Raw genomic sequence first — 19,883 nt, forward strand, 5'->3', positions numbered from 1 at the left:
AGTGTACTTATGAGTGTTACCTGTAAAATCGGGCCTTGGCAGTATGCACAACGTGGTGAGAACATGTTCTGGTAGTCGGTCTCACAGTACGGCTTCCCGTCCCGCTCAAAGAACCCTTTACTGCCGAGTTCCTCTTTACACACCACGCACACAAAGTGCTCCGGGTGCCACACCTGCCCCAGAGCTGTGATCATCTACAGACAGGACAGGACACTGGACTCAGGTGATAATCATGTGCTAATACACACAGAAATGTCCTTTCTGCCACACCTGTCCCACATGTCTTAGAGCCACACCTACATCTGCCACACCTGTCCCACATGTCTTAGAGCCACACCTACATCTGCCACACCTGTCCCACATGTCTTAGAGCTACACCTACATCTGCCACACCTGTCCCATTTGTCTTAGAGCCACACCTACATCTGCCACACCTGTCCCATATGTCTTAGAGCCACACCTACATCTGCCACACCTGTCCCACATGTCTTAGAGCCACACCTACATCTGCCACACCTGTCCCACATGTCTTAGAGCTACACCTACATCTGCCACACCTGTCCCATTTGTCTTAGAGCCACACCTACATCTGCCACACCTGTCCCATATGTCTTAGAGCCACACCTGTCCCACATGTCTTAGAGCCACACCTACATCTGCCACACCTGTCCCATATGTCTTAGAGCCACACCTACATCTGCCACACCTGTCCCACATGTCTTAGAGCCACACCTACATCTGCCACACCTGTCCCATATGCCCTAGAGCCACACCTACATCTGCCACACCTGTCCCATATGCCCTAGAGCCACACCTACATCTGCCACACCTGTCCCACATGTCTTAGAGCCACATATATATATGTCTGTCTCACTAACCTTGCCAGCAATGCACTTCCCACAGGAAGCACAGTGTCCCTTGGCCATAGTGCGCACTCCCATCTTCTCCATATCTGAGCTCAGTGTTCCTAGCAGGTTGTCGATTGCGTCCATGTCCTTGGACGGGTTCTTTTCTGCTGGAACGTCCTGCGCACTGTTTCCTGTGGTTTCTTTATTGTCTTCTGACTTTTTGTCTTTTTCAGACTTCGGAGCAAATGATAGCAGATCTGAGACCTTAGACACAGGATTAGGGATTTTATTTAAATATAATATATTTTACACAAAATAACATTTGGCAGAAACATGATTTTCAATCAAATCTTACGTGTAAATCAGTACTGCCCTCTAGTGGATTTTACCAGTAATTTCAGACTGAGTGCTGAGACTCACCTCCAGGTTCAGCCCCAGCATTTCATTCATGATGGAGTCCAGTTCTCGAGTGGCCGTCCCAGGACTCATCACCTCGGCCGAGGTCCGAGCAGGCAATTGACTGACAGAAATTATTTAAAAATATATATTCGAATCAATGTTTCTTTAAAAAACAAAGTTTGTATGCAAGTAAGTGAAAAGGGAGGAATTTATTAAAGAAGCACTTGTTGTGTCGTGTTGTTATGAAACATCCACGAAACAAAGTTAGTTCATGGAATCAGTTTTACGTGATAAGCTGCTATAAACAGATGTTCCCTTAACGGACTCTCCGTTTCCTCTATCGAAGTTAAGAAGCCACTTCTTATTGTGTTACTGAGAAACTTTATCTAGCTTTATGCAGGTTTTATTGATTATTTTGACTGTGATAATGGAGGTTCCATCCAAAAATGCTGAATTCATGTAAGTGTAAAAACTAAAGAATTTGGAGTAAGTGCAAAAACTAAAGAATTTAAAATAAAATTAAAGAGATGATTTCTGAGTAAGTGCAAAAAGAAGAATTCGGTCTAATTGTAAAACAGAGGAATTCAGAGTAAAACTAAAGAATTCAGAGTAAGTGTAAAACTGAGGAATTCAGAGTAAGTGTAAAAGTAAAGAATTCAGAGTAAGTATAAAAGTAAAGAATTCAGAGTAAGTGTAAAACTGATGAATTCAGAGTAAGTGTAAAAGTAAAGAATTCAGAGTAAGTGTAAAAGTAAAGAATTCAGAGTAAGTGTAAAAGTAAAGAATTCAGAGTAAGTGTAAAAGTAAAGAATTCAGAGTAAGTGTAAAAGTAAAGAATTCAGAGTAAGTGTAAAAGTAAAGAATTCAGAGTAAGTGTAAAAGTAAAGAATTCAGAGTAAGTGTAAAAGTAAAGAGTTCAGAGTAAGAGTAAAACCGAATGATTGAGAGTAAGTGTAATTCAGAGTAAGCGGTAGAAGAGTACAGAGGTTACATTGACTTTTTCTAGGTTAAAAAGGGTTTCCTGAAAGCACATACAGGTCAAAGGGTTTTTCAGCATCCAGTCATGTAAGAGATGAGGAGATGAAATGTGAATGACATTAAAAGGCATTGTGCCATTCGTTAGTTAATAAAAACGGCAAGTGTGTGTGCAAATTGTAGTGTAAGAGGAATAAAACACTCGACTGTAAAGTTCTTACCTGTACACATTTTGAGTGCTGCTTTGTCCTGATGTCGCACCGGTACCTGAGGTCTGAATAACAGCGTTTAATATTATAATAACATGCAAATTATGTTCCTGAATTGTCATGCTGGACATTCTGGTGCGTGACAGTGTGAACATGTCCTGACCTGAGCAGACAAGTTCAGGCTGAGCTTTTTATCCGAGTCCTTTTTCGTGGTGTTTGCCGCCAACTCCTCCAGCAGCATGTCTGTGTACAGTTTACAGACATACACAATATACAACATTTACATTTATCTTACGTTCATAAAGAAACCGATAAAGACTGAGAGAAGTTATGGTTAGATTAAGATTCTAGAAAACGAGCAGAGACCGAGGGTGAGATCTAAACTCACAAACTTGCAATCAATAATAATAAAAAAAAACGTATATGAAATATGCTTATATAGTCAGATGAAATTAAAAATATAACTGAGCTAAATTGCATTTTTATTTCAGGCTATTATAAGCATAATACACACATAGTCTATCCCAGGGGTCGGCAACCTTAAACACTCAAAGCCATTTGGACCCGTTTACCACATAAAAAAAAAAACCCTTTTGACATCTAAAATAAAAAGAACACTGCTTATGTCGTTTTTTACCTTTATAGAAAGTATAGAAAAAACTGTAATGTGTCGCATTTATGAAATCAACGAACTGCTACCGAGTAAACGAATTTTTATTTCTGCAAGCAAACAAAAATATTTTGAACGGTTTGAACTAACTTTAACAAAAAAAGTCGCTGGGTTGAAGGTTACGTTCAAATAAAATGTTCAAAGTCTAATCGAGTCCTCTTCGTATTCATGACGTCAAAATTTTAACTCTCCGGCTGCAGCGAACCAAAAACGCGTCTGCTTCTGTGTGTCGGATTTCGCGAGTCGGCGGTTACGACGCGTGTTTTGAGCGACAAACAAATTAAACACGGTTTATTTTAATGTTACAAGAGCATCACGATCTTAGAATTTAGAATTACTTTTTTTTAAACTAACTAACTAAAATAAAATAAATTTCAATTAAATATTTATTTTCTAAATCTACAGGGAGCCGCAGCAGAGGGACGAAAGAGCCACTTGATGTGTTATGAAACATCTACAAAGTGAAGTTAGTTCTTGGTTCCGTTATAGCAGCTATAAACAGTTGTTCCCTAAACATACTCTGAGTTTCCTCTGTTGAGGTTAATAAGTCACATCTTATCGTGATGCTGAGAAACTTTACAGTTAGAGCTTTATGTGATGAAGGGGATTGCTTCCGAAAATGTTCATTTGGTGATATTGATATCATTAGGTTTAGGTGAAGTTGTGTATCTAGTGAGTGTGAGTCTGGGTGTGTTGTTATGTTAATTGTTTGTACTGTAACTAAGCAAGAACTAAACACACACACACACACACACACACACACACACACACACACACACACACACACATCCGGTTGTGACTGAACATTTGTTACCAAAGCAGCAGCTTGTGGAACTAACCGAATGACCGCAATTTCACCTCCTGTAACGTAAAATTTTAACGATCGTGATCGAACCATGAGGAATCTGTGCTGTGCTTCCTCGTGCTGGCGAACAATTTAAAAAAAAAAAAAAAAAAAAACACGAGAAACAAGAAGTCTAAAATGGAAATAAGCAGGTTTCAGTAATGTGCTGAAAACCCGAGCGCACTTATTTTGTCGCTCGCTCAAACATCCTCTAACCGCAAACTTAGTGACATGTAATCAGTTCAGCGAACTTCGGCTGTACTGAAGATTTACGGGCAGCCTGTAAAATGTAGACCTGAAAAACCGGGTTACTTTCAGCAGCATTTCATTACGACTTGGATTTCTGAGATGAAGGAAAAAAACAGTACTGATTTATCAGTGTGTATGTGTTTTATATATATATATAATACACACACAGGTCTGTGTTATTGTACAGTATTTAACAGGAGTGATGTGTGCATAAGGAGAAGTGGTAGCTCAGTGGTTAACGTGTTGGACTCCTGATCGGAAGGACGGGCGCTCGGACCTGAGTTAAGGTGTTGAACTGATCGGAAGGTCGTGAGTTCGGATCCCAGGTACACTCCTGGGCCCCTGAGCAAGGCTCTGAACCCTAAATTGTTCAGCTGTATAAATGAGATAACTGTAAGCTGCTGAATGACGTCAATGTTATCACGATATAGTAAAATAGTCATATAATCAGAGCTTCATCTTTCCACAAGCCATCAGACTCCTCAATACCTGATCTGAACTGTTCTGAGCACAAAACACACACACAGAAAGACACACACACACATGCACAATCAACTGCATGGACCAATGACCCGCACCAAATACACACTCTTCCAATTTACATCCATGTCTACAGCACCATCATATCAACCTGTTTACATGCTGTTTTACAAGTGCTTAAATCTCTAGCATTGAATACATTAATGCTGGCTCACATTTATCGTCTATTTAAATTTTGGTGGACTTGGGATCAAACAATGGCATTTTGGTGGACCTGAGATCAAACAACCTTCTGATAGGCATGTCCTATGCGTCCTAGACGCTCTTATATCCAGAATGACTTATATTATGTCATTTTTCTTATACAACAAAGCAATTGAGGTTTAAGGACCTTGCTCAGGGGCCCAACAGTGGCAGATTGGTGGACGTGGGATTCGAACTCACAACCTTCTGATCGGTGCCTCAGCACCTTAATCACTAGGCTACAAAATGCATATACAGGTTAAAAGGACAAGTTAGCAATCCACACCTATTAACTTGTAACGTAAACTCAAGTCTAAAACTGTTTACAACTCGAAGATCTGTGGACAAAAGTCTCACCCTGAAAATAGCAAAATTCTTGTGTATCAGGCTAACACGCTTCCTATGCTAGCTTAGCTAACTATCCAGCCAGTACACGTATAAACTCAAAACAAACAAATCATCCTGAACTTTTTATTTACACACTGTTTTTGTATATTGTCTTGTTTTATCTTGTTCTGCACTGTTTGCACCAGGTTGTACAGATACACTTTATGTATCTACAGTAGGACTTACTTACTAAGTCCTCAGCTCTGTCTTTGTTCTATGTAGCATCCTGGTCCTGCAGAAACGTCGTCTCGTTTCACTGTGAACTGCAACAGCTATATATGTTTGTAATGACAATAAAAGCTTCTTGACGCTTGACTCGACTCTCTCTTGACAATGCAGATTTTTTTTATGTACAAATAGCGAAGACACAAAGCCATGAGAACTGCACGATATCACATCACTTCACTCGGAAACAGAGACAGGTTAATGGTTTAAAGACATTAAATTAAATTAAATTCAGTTAAACTAACGGCGTTTCATGGCCCCGCATCTGAGCTACAAAGCTGATAGTCTTAAAGCATCTGATTCCTAAGTAATCCCAGATTTCGTAAAGTTCGTCTCTAAAATAAAAGCTCAAAGTTTTCAACGTTGTCATTTATAATATAAATATGGAATTGTGAGTTCTGTGTGATAGCTACAGGTTTGTGTAAGTTGTGTTTACAGAGTAGACTTAACACGTTTTTGGGTGGAGAAACCAGAAGAAACCTGAAGACTGAAAGGAAACCTGGGACCCCAGAGAATACCAGAGAACCTGAACGAAAGCCAAGAACCCAGAGGAAACCCGAGGGATGCAAGGACACCAGAGAACCCAGAGGAAACCTCAGAACCAAAAGTAAACCAGAGAATCCAGAGGATTCCAGAGACCAAAGAAAACCAGAGAACCCGAAGGAAGTACGGGACTCCAGAGGATACGAGAGAACCTAAAGAAAACCAGGGAACCTGAAGGAAACAAGAGAACCTGAAGGAAACAAGAGAACCTAAAGAAAACCAGGGAACCTGAAGGAAACAAGAGAACCTGAAGGAAACAAGAGAACCTAAAGAAAACCCGGGAACCTGAAGGAAGCACAATACTCCTGAGGATACGAGAGAACCTAAAGAAAACCAGGGAACCTGAAGGAAACAAGAGAACCTAAAGAAAACCAGGGAACCTGAAGGAAACAAGAGAACCTAAAGAAAACCAGGGAACCTGAAGGAAGCACAATACTCCTGAGGATACGAGAGAACCTAAAGAAAACCAGAGAACCTGAAGGAAACAAAAGAACCTAAAGAAAGAGAATCTGCTTCCCTCAAGATCTCTGGTATTCTTTGGGTTTTCTGGAGAGACTGAAGGAAACAAGAGAACCTGAAAATATCCAGAGAACCTGAAGGAAAAAAGAGACCCCAGATGATACCAGAGAACCTGATGGAAACCAAAGAACCCAGAGGAATCTAGAGAACCCAGAAGAACCTAAAGATAAATATATCTGAGGAGTATCAGCTCAGCCCGATGTGTGAGGTTTCGGTATCAGAAATAAAACAAAATATCAGTGTGTTTCCTGTGTAACTAATCTACCGAGAAAATTGTGTAAATTTCCGCACCACGGTTCAGTGACAGGACGAGTGACGATCGTGTTTTAATCCCGATACATTACAGAAGTTAGAAAAGCGAATCAGGACCTGTTTGTCACGGTCACTTCTCTGAGCTCATCATGGCTTCAAAGGAAAGTTGTTTAAGTGCACAAAAAAAACTCTTTCTTTTATTCAACATTTTTATTCACCATTCCTGAATACTTTCGACGATCCCTACGATCCCAAACATCTATCAGGTACAACTTCACCACACCTCATGATTACTTCAGTAATTAATCACATCATGATTTGATGATAAAATCCCAAATTCATGAAGAATCCCATTATTTACACCAAAAACGAGTTACTGTTTAATCAGACACTCACCGAGCTCGTCCATGACAGCACCAGAGTGATTTAGTTTAGGCAACACCAACCACAGAAACTGTAACTTCCTCTTCCTGTCAAATTCTCACAACTTTGCAAACCTTACAACTTTACCCAACTTCCTGTTTTTACTGTTTAGAGCATTTATTTTCTCATCAGGGAGTTTAATATTTCTACTGATCTTTTACCACTAAGCATGTGTTGATAATCGGTTCTATGATACATCATGACACTGCACATTCAGCATGATGCTGAGCAGAACCTAACAAGAACCTGACCTTACGAGAACATTTAGACTGAGTTTCTGTCTCTGTAAATTGTCTGTGCTTGTTCTCCTCTTGGCGTGTGTGTGTGTGTGTGTGTGTGTGTGTGTGTGTGTGTGTGTGTGTGTGTGTGTGTGTGTGTGTGTGTGTGTGTGTGTGTGTGTGTGTGTGTTAACTGTTTCCCCTAAAGTTCTCTGGTATTCTCTGGGTTTTCTGGTTCTCTGGTATTCTCTGGTTTTTCTTTTTTAATTCTGGTTTTCTGCTTTTCTCCAGGTTCTCTACTGTAGGTTTCATTGGGTTCCTGAGTTTCATCTGGTTTCTCCAGATTCCTCTGTATTATTCTGTGTTCTATGGTATCCTCCAAGGTCTCTGGTTTCCACTGGGGTCTCTGGGTTTCTCTGTGTTCTCCAGATTTCAATAGATTATCTGATATTTTCAGTTTTCCTCTAGGTTCTGTGGATTCTTCTGGGTTCTCTGGTATCCTATGAGCTCTCCAGATGATTCCTCTGGGTTCTTTATATTAAACTTGGGTTCTCAGTTTTCCTTCAGGTTCTCTGGTTTCCTTTGGGTTCTCTGGTTACCTCTGGGCTCTCCAGATTTCACTTGATTCTCTGATATTTTATGAGTTGTCTGGTTCCTGGGGTTTCTCCAGATTCCTCTGGGTTCTTTATATTAAACTTGGGTTCTCAGTTACCTGAAGGAAATTACTATTAGTTTGTTTGCTCTAACCTGCTCTTAGAAGTGAATACATGAGCATTATGTCCACTGATCCACTGAGATCATAAGCAGAATAAAGTAACATAGACCTTTCAACTGATGTCTTCATAATTAACACGCGTGATTTGTGCATGTTGAGACGTAATCTGTGTGTGTGTGTGTGTGCGCATGTGTGTGTGTATGTGTGTGTCTGTGTGTGTATGTGTATGTGTGTGTGTGTGTGTGTGTGTGTGTGTGTGTGTGTGTGTGTGTGTGTGTGTGTGTGTGTGTGTGTGTGTGAGTGTGAGTGAGTGTGGGTATGTGTATATGTATATGTGTATGTGTGTGTGTATGTGTATGTCTGTGTGTGTGTGTGTGTGTGTGTGTGTGTGTGTGTGTGTGTGTGTGTGTGTGTGTGTGTGTGTGTGTGTGTGTGTGTGTGTGTGTGTGTGTGTGTGTGTGTGTGTGTGTGTGTGTGTGTGTGTGTGTGTGTGTGTGTGTGTGTGTGTCCACAATCTGGGTATTTGCATGTAGTACATGTTTTGTGAAATCTTTATGTCTTTCTTGCTTGAATATCAGAATAAGATTTTGTACACAGATAAGTAGCTCATCTTATTTTTTACTTTTCATCAAAATACAAACAAACAAACAAACAAACAAAAAGCTCTTTACATGCTTTCAAATGCAATATTAAGATTTTCAAATAAGAGGGAACTCGAATTGCTCTAAACGACTACATTTCCCATGAACCCTTGCGGCTAACACAATAACACTTCCTGTTATTTTAAGGGGCTTGTCGTGGATATTCTGACTTCCGTGACAGGCATTAAAGCAAAACATGAATTAAAGTCTATGCTTTTGTTAAACCCGCATTAATTTGACTCTATTGCGGGTTTTATTATTCGCATTTATTGTGTTTTTATTGTTCACTTTCTTAAAGGGGCAACCGCAGCCAGGTGGGGCCCACCATCACTACAGTGTGCATGAAGAGGTAAGCGGCCATTTAAACCACTATTTATTCCCATTTGTTGATGTTTTATGTGCGTTTGTAGCTGTCGACGTATTATTTATTGTTTTGCTAATTCAAGTTAAAGGAAATAAAAAGGACAATGGCGAATTCGAACGCCGGATATACGTACTTTGGAGTACGTCACCATGGCGACCCGTAATCACGTGACCGTGCTTTGCTAACCCAAGAAAATGCTAAAACATTTAGCAAAATGTATTTTTCTAAGCTAACTGTTTATTTGAAATGTTGTATCGGAAATAGAAACTGACTAAATACCCCTTTTTGACCTGAGAGAGGTTTATATGCCACAGCCTAAATATTACCCCCTTAAGTTAGCGATAACTTTGTAAATGAAGGCTAATGTTATAGGGTTGCCAGATTGAGGTTGATTAATGTTTTAGGGTTGCCAGATAGATTATTACAATTTTCAGACAGATTTCTGGTGTATTTTATTATGTTGGGTTTTGTTTTTTGGAAAGTCTTGCAAACAGAGAAAGATTACAAGTGGAATAAGTAACTGGTAGCTTTATATGTACAGCTGTGTATCATCTACATAATAATGTAATTTAAAGGCAGAAAATACTAATTATTTCTAATAGTAGAAATAATTGAAGTCAACGATTTGACTCAGTTACAGCAGCGTGTGAAAAAGCAAACAGCAGGGGGCCGAGTATGGACCCTTGTGGAACATCATACTTTTTTTGTAATGTAATCAATCATTCTTCAAGTAAGAATACCAACCATGATCTAGAAAGCTCAACAGCTTCGAAGGAAACAGATATGTTGTTGTTAATGAGCACAGACTCCTTATTAAAGAATTGCTTTATTTACATTTTTCCTCTAGGACGTGTATGTGTTCTCTTCATCATGTCGTCGAATAAAGAGGCTCATCGCAGGCAGCGTCGCAGAGAGCTGGACGCCAGGAGGAGTAAGTTTCGGGTGCGACTCGGGTCATGGCCCGAGAGCTGGAGTAAACTCAAGGACCAGCTGGGTTTCTCTCTCCATTCAGAGCTTGCACAGTTTCTGCTGGACAGGTAACGATAATAGAAATAAGGAACGAAACATTGCACATGTCTCATGTTGTTATAAGAATATAATTGCTAGCTGATCCTTCCGTAAAGCAGATTGTATTCCTGGACATTAAACTGCAAATCAAACTACATTATTGCAGCTATAAACAACCCTCACTATCCTCTCGTTTTTATTTTCTGCTATTGATGTCCATCCTGAAAGCTTTCTTCTGTCAGTAAACCTCACAGCGCTTACACTGGAGACTCCTTACTTCATTCATTCATTTTCTACCGCTTATCCGAACTTCTTGCGTCACGGGGAGCCTGTGGCTTTCTCAGGCGTCATCGGGCATCGAGGCAGGATACACCCTGGACGGAGTGCCAACCCATCACAGGGCACACACACTCTCATTCACTCACAGGGGAGTAAAACCGGAGTACCCGGAGGAAACCCCCGAGGCACGGGGAGGACATGCAAACGCCACACACACAAGGCGGAGGCGGGAATCGAACCCCCAACCCTGGAGGTGTGAGGCAAATGTGCTAACCACTAAGCCGCCGTGCACCCCCAGACTCTTTACTTATTATTATTATTAAATTATATATATTAAAGACATGTAGTCACTGCTGCATGTAGTCAGTATTGTTATGAATGCGTCACTGTGACATTGAGATGCATTTTTGTGGTGGATTTAATTTATAATTCCTTGTTTTGTTTTTTTTCTCAACAGTTACTCCTGCAAAGTGTGCAGCCCAGGATCAGGTAGCGTAAAGACTATTTCTTTAACAAGCATTCGGAATAAAGATGAATGTTTTCAGAGATATGATTCCTTCTAGCATCTGAAAGATGAGGAAACTCTTCAAACTTTTAGCAGATGTTTTCAGAGTAAAGTTCCTTTATAAAGCAAGATCTATCGATCATCCAAGGAACCCTTAAGGAGGCGTTCTGATAAGATATCTGTGTCTCATGTAGGTAATGGGAATGAAGTGATTTCTGTAACCGTGGCTTCTCTGGATCAGCTAATCCTGATGGTCCACAGTCACAGCCAGCAGTGCAGTTTGACCCCGAGACTGCAGCCTGACCTGCACAGACAGGACGTGAAGGAGAGTCTGCTGGATCCTGAAACCTCCACAAGGTTGTCTGAAACGGCTGAACTGTGTCTGACGTACGTCTGCGAAGGCGAACACGCGTTCACCTGGAGTCCGATACACACCCAGAGGGACGACGACGGAGAGCAGAGCGAACAGGGAAGTGCTGCTCCTTTAGGGTTGAGGAGGACCAGAGAACGACGGATGAAAGGTGCGAAACAAGACGAGGCGTGTGGGACGAGGAGCCTGAGGAGCGCAAGAGGAAAAAGTGATGATGATAGAAGCACTGCTAGATTCGGACAAGGCTTAGAGATGGAGCGAATCACCTCGTCAGCCTCAGGAGGAAATGAGGAACATGGTAAACCACAAGATAAAATAATAACGAGTCATTTTTACTTGATGACTCATTATCATGTAACCTTTCTGAACGTCTTGCAGAACATTCGTGCGACAGCAACAAACAGGTCACAAGTTCACAGGAAGGAATCGATGCGTCTCTTCTGGCCTCGGCTCCAGAGATCAGGTACAGATTGGCGTAAAAGTTGAAAGCTGTAGTGTTGCGGTCACAAAACACAAACAACTCGACTTGTCTATACATTTATAAAGTGGCATGATATAAATATTGAGAGGGGAAATCGATTTTAATAGAGTTTAATATTCTATACGTAGCATCCAATAAAATAAAACAGTGGCAAAGGGAATCTTTAACATCTACAAATATATGACACGTAATTTATGTTTTTTTCCGGTCGTATTTTAAAATATTCTTCTATTCTGTGAGCAAGCTTGAGGATTTAAATACCGAACGACTAAACGAGCAGAACGCAGAATAAATAATATGAGCGCTTCGAATGCAACGAATACATTTGAATGACTTAAAGCAGAACACTGATATTATTGTATTAAAAAGCTGATAATATAATAGAGGAGAAAGCTTTAGACTCAGGCTCTGTGTACAGGATCTGTCCGTACTGTGCAGAACTCTACACTGATATCTGATAGATAGATAGATAGATAGATAGATAGATAGATAGATAGATAGATAGATAGATAGATAGATAGATAGATAGATAGATAGATAGATAGATAGATAATGAGAGAAAGACACAGATGGACAGACAGATGGATAGATTGGGGGAGGAAGAATGTGAGCAGAGAGCGAGAGAGAACGAGAGAAAGACACGTATGAACATATAGAGAAATAGACACAGACAGATAGATGGAGGGAGAATGTGGGCAGATAGATAGATAGATAGATAGATATGATATGATAGATAGAGAACGAGAGATAGATAGAGAGATAGAGAGATAGATAGAGAACGAGAGAGAGAGAGAGCACGTTGTTCTCTACGGCACAACAAAATAATAGCAGACTCTTACATTAGTAGTGAAGAGGATTTTGAGGGTCGCGGTGTAACAGTGCTACAGGCTGCAGTACCGAACTCCACCACGAGAGGGTGCGAGAGGAGAGAAGATGCTCCTGAGACGTGCAGGAGGAGCGTAGGAGCGAGGAGAAAAGCCTGCAGGTGGCTTTCAGATTTACTTTAATAAAGATCCAGTTGAACAGTTTACACTCATTACAGACGCCATTCTTCATTTTCACACCTTTAAACTGATCTGATGTTTCAGACAGCGTTCAGAGAGAGATGAGGTTTCACAGATGAGCAGCAGGAGGAAAAGGTGTGGAGTTTAATATGTACTTTACATTTCACTGTCATGTCAATCCAGTGGTTTACCCTTTATTGCTTTTTGTTTTGTTTTGTTTTTTATTAGAAAACCAGCTCCTAAGCTCATTTTACCCTGCGAGGTCGACGGCTGCTGGAAGATCTTTTCTAGTCGTCAGTACCTCAATGTGGGTGTCCTTTAAGACCTGTAACAGTTTTATTCTTCTTGTACATTTTTATCCATTTAGAGTTACGTTTAACGGCCTGACGTTTGATGTTAAGTCGATTCCTCTTTCTTTAGTCGTATTAAATGTGGGATGTGGTAGCTCAGTGGTTAAGGTGTTGGGCTACTGATCGGAAGGTCATGGGTTCGAACCCCAGGTCCACCAAGCTGCCACTGCTGGGCCCCTGAGCAAGGCCCTTAACCATCAGTTGCTCAGTTGTAATGATTCTTTATAGTCAAGACATGTTACAGATTCTCTGACACTGGAGACTCCTTCTGTAAATAACAATCTCTTTCTAATTTATGCAATAAAACATATAATGTGTCATAAAATTGGGATCTGATGTTTTACTCCAAAGTCACATTATTATTATTATTATTATTATTATTATTATTATTATTATTATTATTATTATCATACGATGTCATGTGTAATCACGGCTGGAAACGCTGCGTTACCATAACGATCGGCCCTAAATAATACAGAGCCATGTGACTCTTCTACAGTATTAACTGTTCTTAAATGTTAGATGTTTATTATTTATTTGTGTAAAGTCACTAATGTGCTGTCACTAATCTCTCTCGTCTCAGCACCATATGAAGTACCAGCACTTCCAGCAAAAGACTTTCACTTGCTCTCAGCCCTCCTGTGGAAAGTCCTTTAACTTCAAGAAGCACCTTAAAGAACACGAGAAGCTTCACAGCGGTGAGTTACGCTGCGACTTGTGACGACATGAGCGACAGTGAGTGTCTGCGACCGTATGTGGGCGTGGACACGTCTGCGACCGGTTGTGGGCGTGTCCATGTCTGCGACCGGATGCGGGCGTGTCCATGTCTGCGACCGGATGCGGGCGTGTCCATGTCTGCGACCGGATGCGGGCGTGTCCATGTCTGCGACCGGATGCGGGCGTGTCCATGTCTGCGACCGGATGCGGGCGTGTCCATGTCTGCGACCGGATGCGGGCGTGTCCATGTCTGCGACCGGATGCGGGCGTGTCCATGTCTGCGACCGGATGCGGGCGTGTCCATGTCTGCGACCGGATGCGGGCGTGTCCATGTCTGCGACCGGATGCGGGCGTGTCCATGTCTGCGACACGACAATGTAGAGACAGGTTTAACTTTATGTAAATAAGGATCTGTGATCTGTAACATTTTTTTCCCACACAGCATAATTAACTTCTCATAGTTTGCTATATCATTTATACACCTGAGTAAATCTCAGCTCTGTATTTAATCTCCAACTTCAACACACTTTCCAGAAACATTCAGTATCCTGCATTTTATTGTGACTTTCTTATTGTGTTTATTGGTTATTAATATCCCGAGTAAAACACTTTGATGTTTCCTCCCTGTGGTGAGCAAAAGATTGATGAATGATGTAAGCTAGTGTGTGGTGACAATAATCTAGATGTGATGTATGTCAAAGTTGTGTGTGTGTGTGTGTGTGTGTGTGTGTGTTAGATCAACGAGACTACATCTGTGAATTCTGCGCTCGTGCCTTTCGCACCAGCAGCAACCTGAGCATCCACCGCAGAATCCACACAGGAGAAAAACCACTGCAGTAAGAGAACATCCTTACACACACACACACACACACACACACACACACACACACACACACACACAAACAAACATTGTGTCTGGCTGAATGAGAGACTGAATAAACTAGAAAGGCTTTTGTACACTCTCTGTCCCAGTGTGGGTCTTTGTGTCTGTCAGTCTCAGTGAAAGAGGCGTGGCCTCTGTGTCTGTCAATCTTAGTGAAGGAGGCGTGGCCTCTGTGTGTGTCAGTCATTAAGATGTACAGCATATAGCATGATTTGTGATACAAGCACAGTACAGTTGTTGGCTCTGTGTGGCTGAGTCTTGGTGTAGACATGTCTGTGTTTTTTTTTTTTTTTTTTTTGGGGGGGGGGGGGGGTATGGGGTGAAGTGCTTGCATCTCACATTCCTGTGTGTGTGCGTGTGTGTGTGTGCGTGTGTGTGTGTGTGTTTTTCTCAGGTGCGAGGTGTGTGGTTTCACCTGCCGTCAGAAAGCATCCCTGAACTGGCACATGCGTAAACACGATGCCGAGCGCAGCTACCAGTTTGCGTGCGAGATCTGTGGCCGCCGCTTCGAAAAGAGGGACAACGTGACCGCACATCGGAGTAAAAGCCACCCAGATCACATGACCCCTGACCTTCCGAAAGAGCCTACAGCCAACGACCTTTGACCTTCTTGAGCCTTGAGTTAAAATTAAGCATGCGTCAGTATTAAAGGTTCACCGTTTGCAAACTTCCGACAGGTGGACTTTTCCGGTGGCGCCTTTTAAGAAAAGTGGGCGGAGCAAAGATTAAATCGGAACTTACTGAACCCTTTTCGTGGAGACACTACACAAGGGGTAACTTTACCTCAACACAATCAACATCCCACGGTCAGAGTGCTCTCATTCGCTTTATGGAAATAGTCCAGCGTCACATACTCCAAATTCCACAACACTCCATATTCAACAAGCTGATTAAGGACAAGAATTATTCTGTATGTCTTTTCAAGTCTTAATTAAAAGGTTTCAACCATCTGGACTCGTGTTTATTCCCATGTTAACAAAACTCTGGTTACGTATATAGAGATTATATAAGTGCTGGGATGAGCACAGGGTGGGCTTTAGGATTACAGCAGCAGCTCTTGGCTGTTAGGGATGTAACTGAATATAAATACAGATGGAGAGAAAGAGATTATTTGGTTAGTCTGAGATTACAGCAAGCTTTCAAGATTCTAATGAAATATTATAGAAATTCCTGCAGCAGACTGTGTATTAAAGCATGATTTTATGTCTGATTATATGACGAAGATCCAGTACGTAGATCTTAAGAATAAAGACAGTCAGGACATGCTGTAGATGTCAACATAAATGCAAACGTCCTTCAAAATGACCTTGAGGATATTTTTCAGGTACCGTATTTGTAGCTGAACTGTGAGACTTTAAATAAAAATTTACAGCAACTTTCAGTGGCTTTTCATTCATTCATTCATCTTCTACCGCTTATCCGAACTACTCGGGTCACGGGGAGCCTGTGCCTATCTCAGGCGTCATCGGGCATCGAGGCAGGATACACCCTGGACGGAGTGCCAACCCATCACAGGGCACACACACTCTCATTCACTCACACACACACACACTATGGACAATTTTCCAGAGATGCCAATCAACCTACCATGCATGTCTTTGGACCGGGGGAGGAAACCGGAGTACCCGGAGGAAACCCCGAGGCATGGGGAGAACATGCAAACTCCACACACACAAGGCGGAGGCGGGAATCGAACCCCAAACCCTAAGGGTGTGAGGCAAGCGTGCTAACCTTCAGTGGCTTTTATTTATATTAAGTAAATTTATTATTATTATTAATATTATTATTATTATTATTATTATTATTATTATTATTATTATTATTATTCGACAAACCTCATAGCAGCTATGACATTTTTTTATTGTTTGTTTTTGTCTTCTTGTTGTTTGCGATCACTGATCTCATCTCACGACCAAAGACATTTTTACGTTTTTTGTTTTTTTTCTTCATACTTTCATACGTTCTTTACCCAAATTTGTCTGGATCGCGTGTTATCTTTCAATTAGTATTCGATGCTTTGTATTCTATTGATGTAAACTAAGCTAATTTATACGTACACGTGTTCAATACAAGTCAAGTCAGTGTGTTGATTTAATGCTACATCTGCGTCCCTTTATTATGATTTTCAGGCTTATATTGAAGGCTTCATATAATGTAAATATCATATTAATCGGTTTAGATTTTCATTTGTATTCACAGATCACTTTAGTCAAAGAGATTTCCTATTTAAAATACCAGCTCCGATTGTCTTCCGTGCCATGAAGATTCTGGACCTCCGCTGAGACGAAGGTGACTCTGTGAGGATCCTGAGGCGTCTAGAGATGTTCCAGCCCCTGTTAGACTCTGTTATACTAAAAAGGAGATACCAACTCCATGTGGTCTTTGAGAACAACAACTATGACCTCATCAATACATTTATCAGACTGTATATTTATAATCACACCCTCCAGCGTCACCCATATGATGATGAGGTTCACCATTGAGTCTGGTTTCTCTCAAGGTTCCTTCACCATCTTAATGAGTTTTTTCTCCCCACGGTCACCCTAATCACCTCAGACTTGCTCATTAGGGATAAATACAAACACATTTAAATATATCTAATATTAATCTTGAATTTGTGTATTATTTTAATAATCTTTCTATTGTTCTTTATAATAACCTCTTGTTCTGTGTTCATGTTCCGTAAAAGCTGCTTTGTGACAGTCGTTTGTAAAAAAAAAAAGAGTCATAGAAATAAAAGCATTGGAATCGAATCGAATCGAATGGAATTAAAATTCTAAAATAATAATAATAATAATTAATATGCTAATCTAGCCCTTTAGTTTCCGCCTCTCTACGTGATTGACATGTTTTTATCCAATAGCGCTGCTTTGTAACAGGTGGGCGTCGAACGTGCGACAAAACGCGCGAATCTATTGGCTGGTTCCTCGCCTTTAGAATCCCGCCTTTTAACGGTTGCCATGCCTTTCTGCCGTGGCGACGAAAGAACAGCCAATCAGAAAAGAGGTGGGCGGGGGCTTTTTGGCCGCTGACAGGGGCTCGTTACTACCAGATCACACCGAGCACAGCGCGGTGTGAGGAGGCTTCGTGTCACCGGGAAAAATGAACCATATCTTCTTTATTCTCTCTGTCAAAAGGTAAAACTACGTTCTTTCTTTCAACGCTTGAAAAAGACGTGAAGTTATAAGAATATTTATATCTAATTTTTTTTCCGTTCACATCTCCAACGCGTATACACGATGTGTCCCAAAGCGCTTCGTATTGATTAGTCTAGTGCACTACGTGGTGTGCGCGTGACGCCTGTTTCTAATCGCACGTAGTGCACTTATGAAGGGAGCCGAGCGCTATTTGGGACAGAGCCTTGGTCGATGTAGGTTTGGCTGAACAGTTGGATGAAGAAGCATTTATTTATTTGTTTTGTCTCGTCAAAAAGAAAGCTTTGTTCTTTCCTACAAAATAGTTAAATCTGTGTTTTCTCGACATTTACTACGTTTCGTTATTATGAACTTATCTTTGTTGTGCTGTTTTAATGTGCTGCTGTATGGTAGGAAGTTGCTCTGGTGTGTAATTGTGTATCTTTAGACAGATGGATTCGGGATTTATTTATTTATTTATTTATTTATTTATTTATTTATTTATTTATTTATAAGTCGATTTTATTCTCACAACCTCATCATTGTTCCGTCTTACAGAGGTTCAGTGCTGCAGCTCCATTTTAGGGATCATCACATTTGACAGGGAGAGATGTTGCTGTGTGTCTCTGTGTGTGTCTCTGTGTGTCTCTCTGTGTCTGTGTGTGTCTCTCTGTGTGTCTCTGTGTGTCTCTCTGTGTCTGTGTGTGTGTCTGTGTGTTTCTCTGTGTCTGTGTGTGTCTCTGTTTGTCTCTGTGTCTCTGTCTGTGTCTCTGTCTCTCTGTCTGTGTGTCTCTCTCTCTTTCTCTCTCTCTTTCTCTTTCTCTCTCTCTCTCTCTCTCTGTGTCTGTCTGTCTGTCTCTGTGTCTCTGTCTGTCTGTTTCTGTGTCTGTGTCTCTGTGTTTCTCTGTCTCTCTCTGTGTCTCTCTCTGTTTGTCTCTGTGTCTCTCTCTGTGTGTCTCTGTGTGTGTCTCCCTCTCTCTCTCTCTCTCTCTCTCTCTCTCTCTCTCTCTCTCTCTCTCTCTCTCTCTCCGTCTCCCATCACTCACTCTTACATTATCACTACATTACAGGTAACAAGTGTGTAACACGATGCTCTGCCCAGTGGAGGGCATGAGGAGGTCCAGGTTGGGACCAGATGCCTGGATGTCATGCTTTTCAATGTCACTGGTCATTGTGTGGGTGCAAATTCTTCAGCCCCAACTAAATCTCATAAATCGTGCTAAAAGACATGAAGTACACCCCCCCCACCCCTATTGCTAAAACAATCCACTCAATGTGATCTACAGTTCCAGTCTAATCCGATATTTTAATGTACCAATAAATCAGCGACAATCCGATACAGTTTCAGTCTTCAGGTCTACAGAACGTTACGATAGTCAACCTTTATCACTGATTCTGCTACGATCAGATTCAATTTAATTGCTTTAAAACGCGGTTTTCTCCGTCACAGACACGATTTGTTAACTCTTGCATTTGTTATCTTTTTTCCCACTTGCAACCTTGTTCCTAAACAAAACCAGTTTGGTGTAAAAAGAGTGACACTGGCAACCACAGATCTGTCATCAAATTTCAAAACCCTTTGAAAATAAAACGGGTCTAACAGGAACCGTACGTGCCGGTGTTTCCGTTCACGTTACCGTTTAATCCGACGTCGCCTATCGAGGCTAATTCGTATGGACTTGTTCACACGATCTGAGAATGAGACAAGTGTTTAATTGTCGAAATGGTTTTGTTTTCCTGAAGGAGTCTCCAGTTTCAGTATGTTTTCACCACGAGGCAGTTATAAGGGCGTCGCCATTCTTCAACTCTGTTACTGTTTATTGCTGTTATAAGCGACTAGGAACAAACTTGTTTTAAGGATTTTTCAAGAAATTAAATCCAATTAAAAAAAAAAAAAAAAAAAGACAAATTTTCTTCAATTCATAAAAATTGTAGGTAGTTTCTAGTT

General features: G+C 41.1%; 3 protein-coding genes across 8 annotated transcripts in view; 2 read left to right on the forward strand and 1 right to left on the reverse strand.

Annotated features, from left to right (window-relative positions):
* The window catches only part of lpxn (leupaxin), a 9,844-nt gene extending 2,525 nt beyond the window's left edge, over nucleotides 1-7,319 (reverse strand). Inside the window, exons 1-6 of the mRNA XM_047799847.1 lie at nucleotides 7,240-7,319; nucleotides 2,595-2,674; nucleotides 2,444-2,496; nucleotides 1,269-1,368; nucleotides 879-1,112; nucleotides 21-194 (exon numbers count right to left, since the gene is read on the reverse strand). Of these exons, the coding sequence (XP_047655803.1) occupies nucleotides 21-194; nucleotides 879-1,112; nucleotides 1,269-1,368; nucleotides 2,444-2,496; nucleotides 2,595-2,674; nucleotides 7,240-7,252 (654 nt within the window). The 5' untranslated portion in view covers nucleotides 7,253-7,319. The remainder of the gene's footprint in view (nucleotides 1-20; nucleotides 195-878; nucleotides 1,113-1,268; nucleotides 1,369-2,443; nucleotides 2,497-2,594; nucleotides 2,675-7,239) is intronic.
* Nucleotides 6,910-15,749, forward strand: znf692 (zinc finger protein 692). 4 transcript variants are annotated; one of them, XM_047799846.1, is made up of 12 exons: nucleotides 6,910-7,109; nucleotides 9,139-9,189; nucleotides 10,052-10,241; nucleotides 10,949-10,980; nucleotides 11,191-11,664; nucleotides 11,745-11,829; nucleotides 12,692-12,832; nucleotides 12,936-12,986; nucleotides 13,080-13,158; nucleotides 13,785-13,899; nucleotides 14,655-14,754; nucleotides 15,196-15,749. In XM_047799846.1, exons 3-12 carry the CDS (start codon nucleotides 10,075-10,077, stop codon nucleotides 15,404-15,406), a joined length of 1,455 nt encoding a protein of 484 aa, XP_047655802.1. In that variant the 5' UTR covers nucleotides 6,910-7,109; nucleotides 9,139-9,189; nucleotides 10,052-10,074; the 3' UTR covers nucleotides 15,407-15,749. The 4 variants fall into 4 exon arrangements, with proteins under 4 accessions (XP_047655802.1, XP_027020713.2, XP_027020711.2 ...); XM_027164911.2 differs by lacking the exon at nucleotides 6,910-7,109 and adding an exon at nucleotides 8,962-9,021; XM_027164912.2 differs by lacking the exon at nucleotides 6,910-7,109 and having other exon boundaries at nucleotides 8,950-9,189; nucleotides 12,695-12,832.
* A 2,037-nt stretch (nucleotides 15,750-17,786) lies between these two features.
* Nucleotides 17,787-19,883, forward strand: part of fcho1 (FCH and mu domain containing endocytic adaptor 1) — a 40,449-nt gene continuing 38,352 nt past the window's right edge. For all 3 annotated transcript variants that reach the window (XM_047822932.1, XM_047822933.1, XM_047822935.1), the window contains exon 1: nucleotides 17,787-17,938. The gene's annotated coding sequence lies outside the window, so the exon portion shown is untranslated. The remainder of the gene's footprint in view (nucleotides 17,939-19,883) is intronic.

The sequence above is a fragment of the Tachysurus fulvidraco genome, chromosome 14 (assembly GCF_022655615.1).
Source record: "Tachysurus fulvidraco isolate hzauxx_2018 chromosome 14, HZAU_PFXX_2.0, whole genome shotgun sequence".
NCBI lineage: Eukaryota > Metazoa > Chordata > Actinopteri > Siluriformes > Bagridae > Tachysurus > Tachysurus fulvidraco.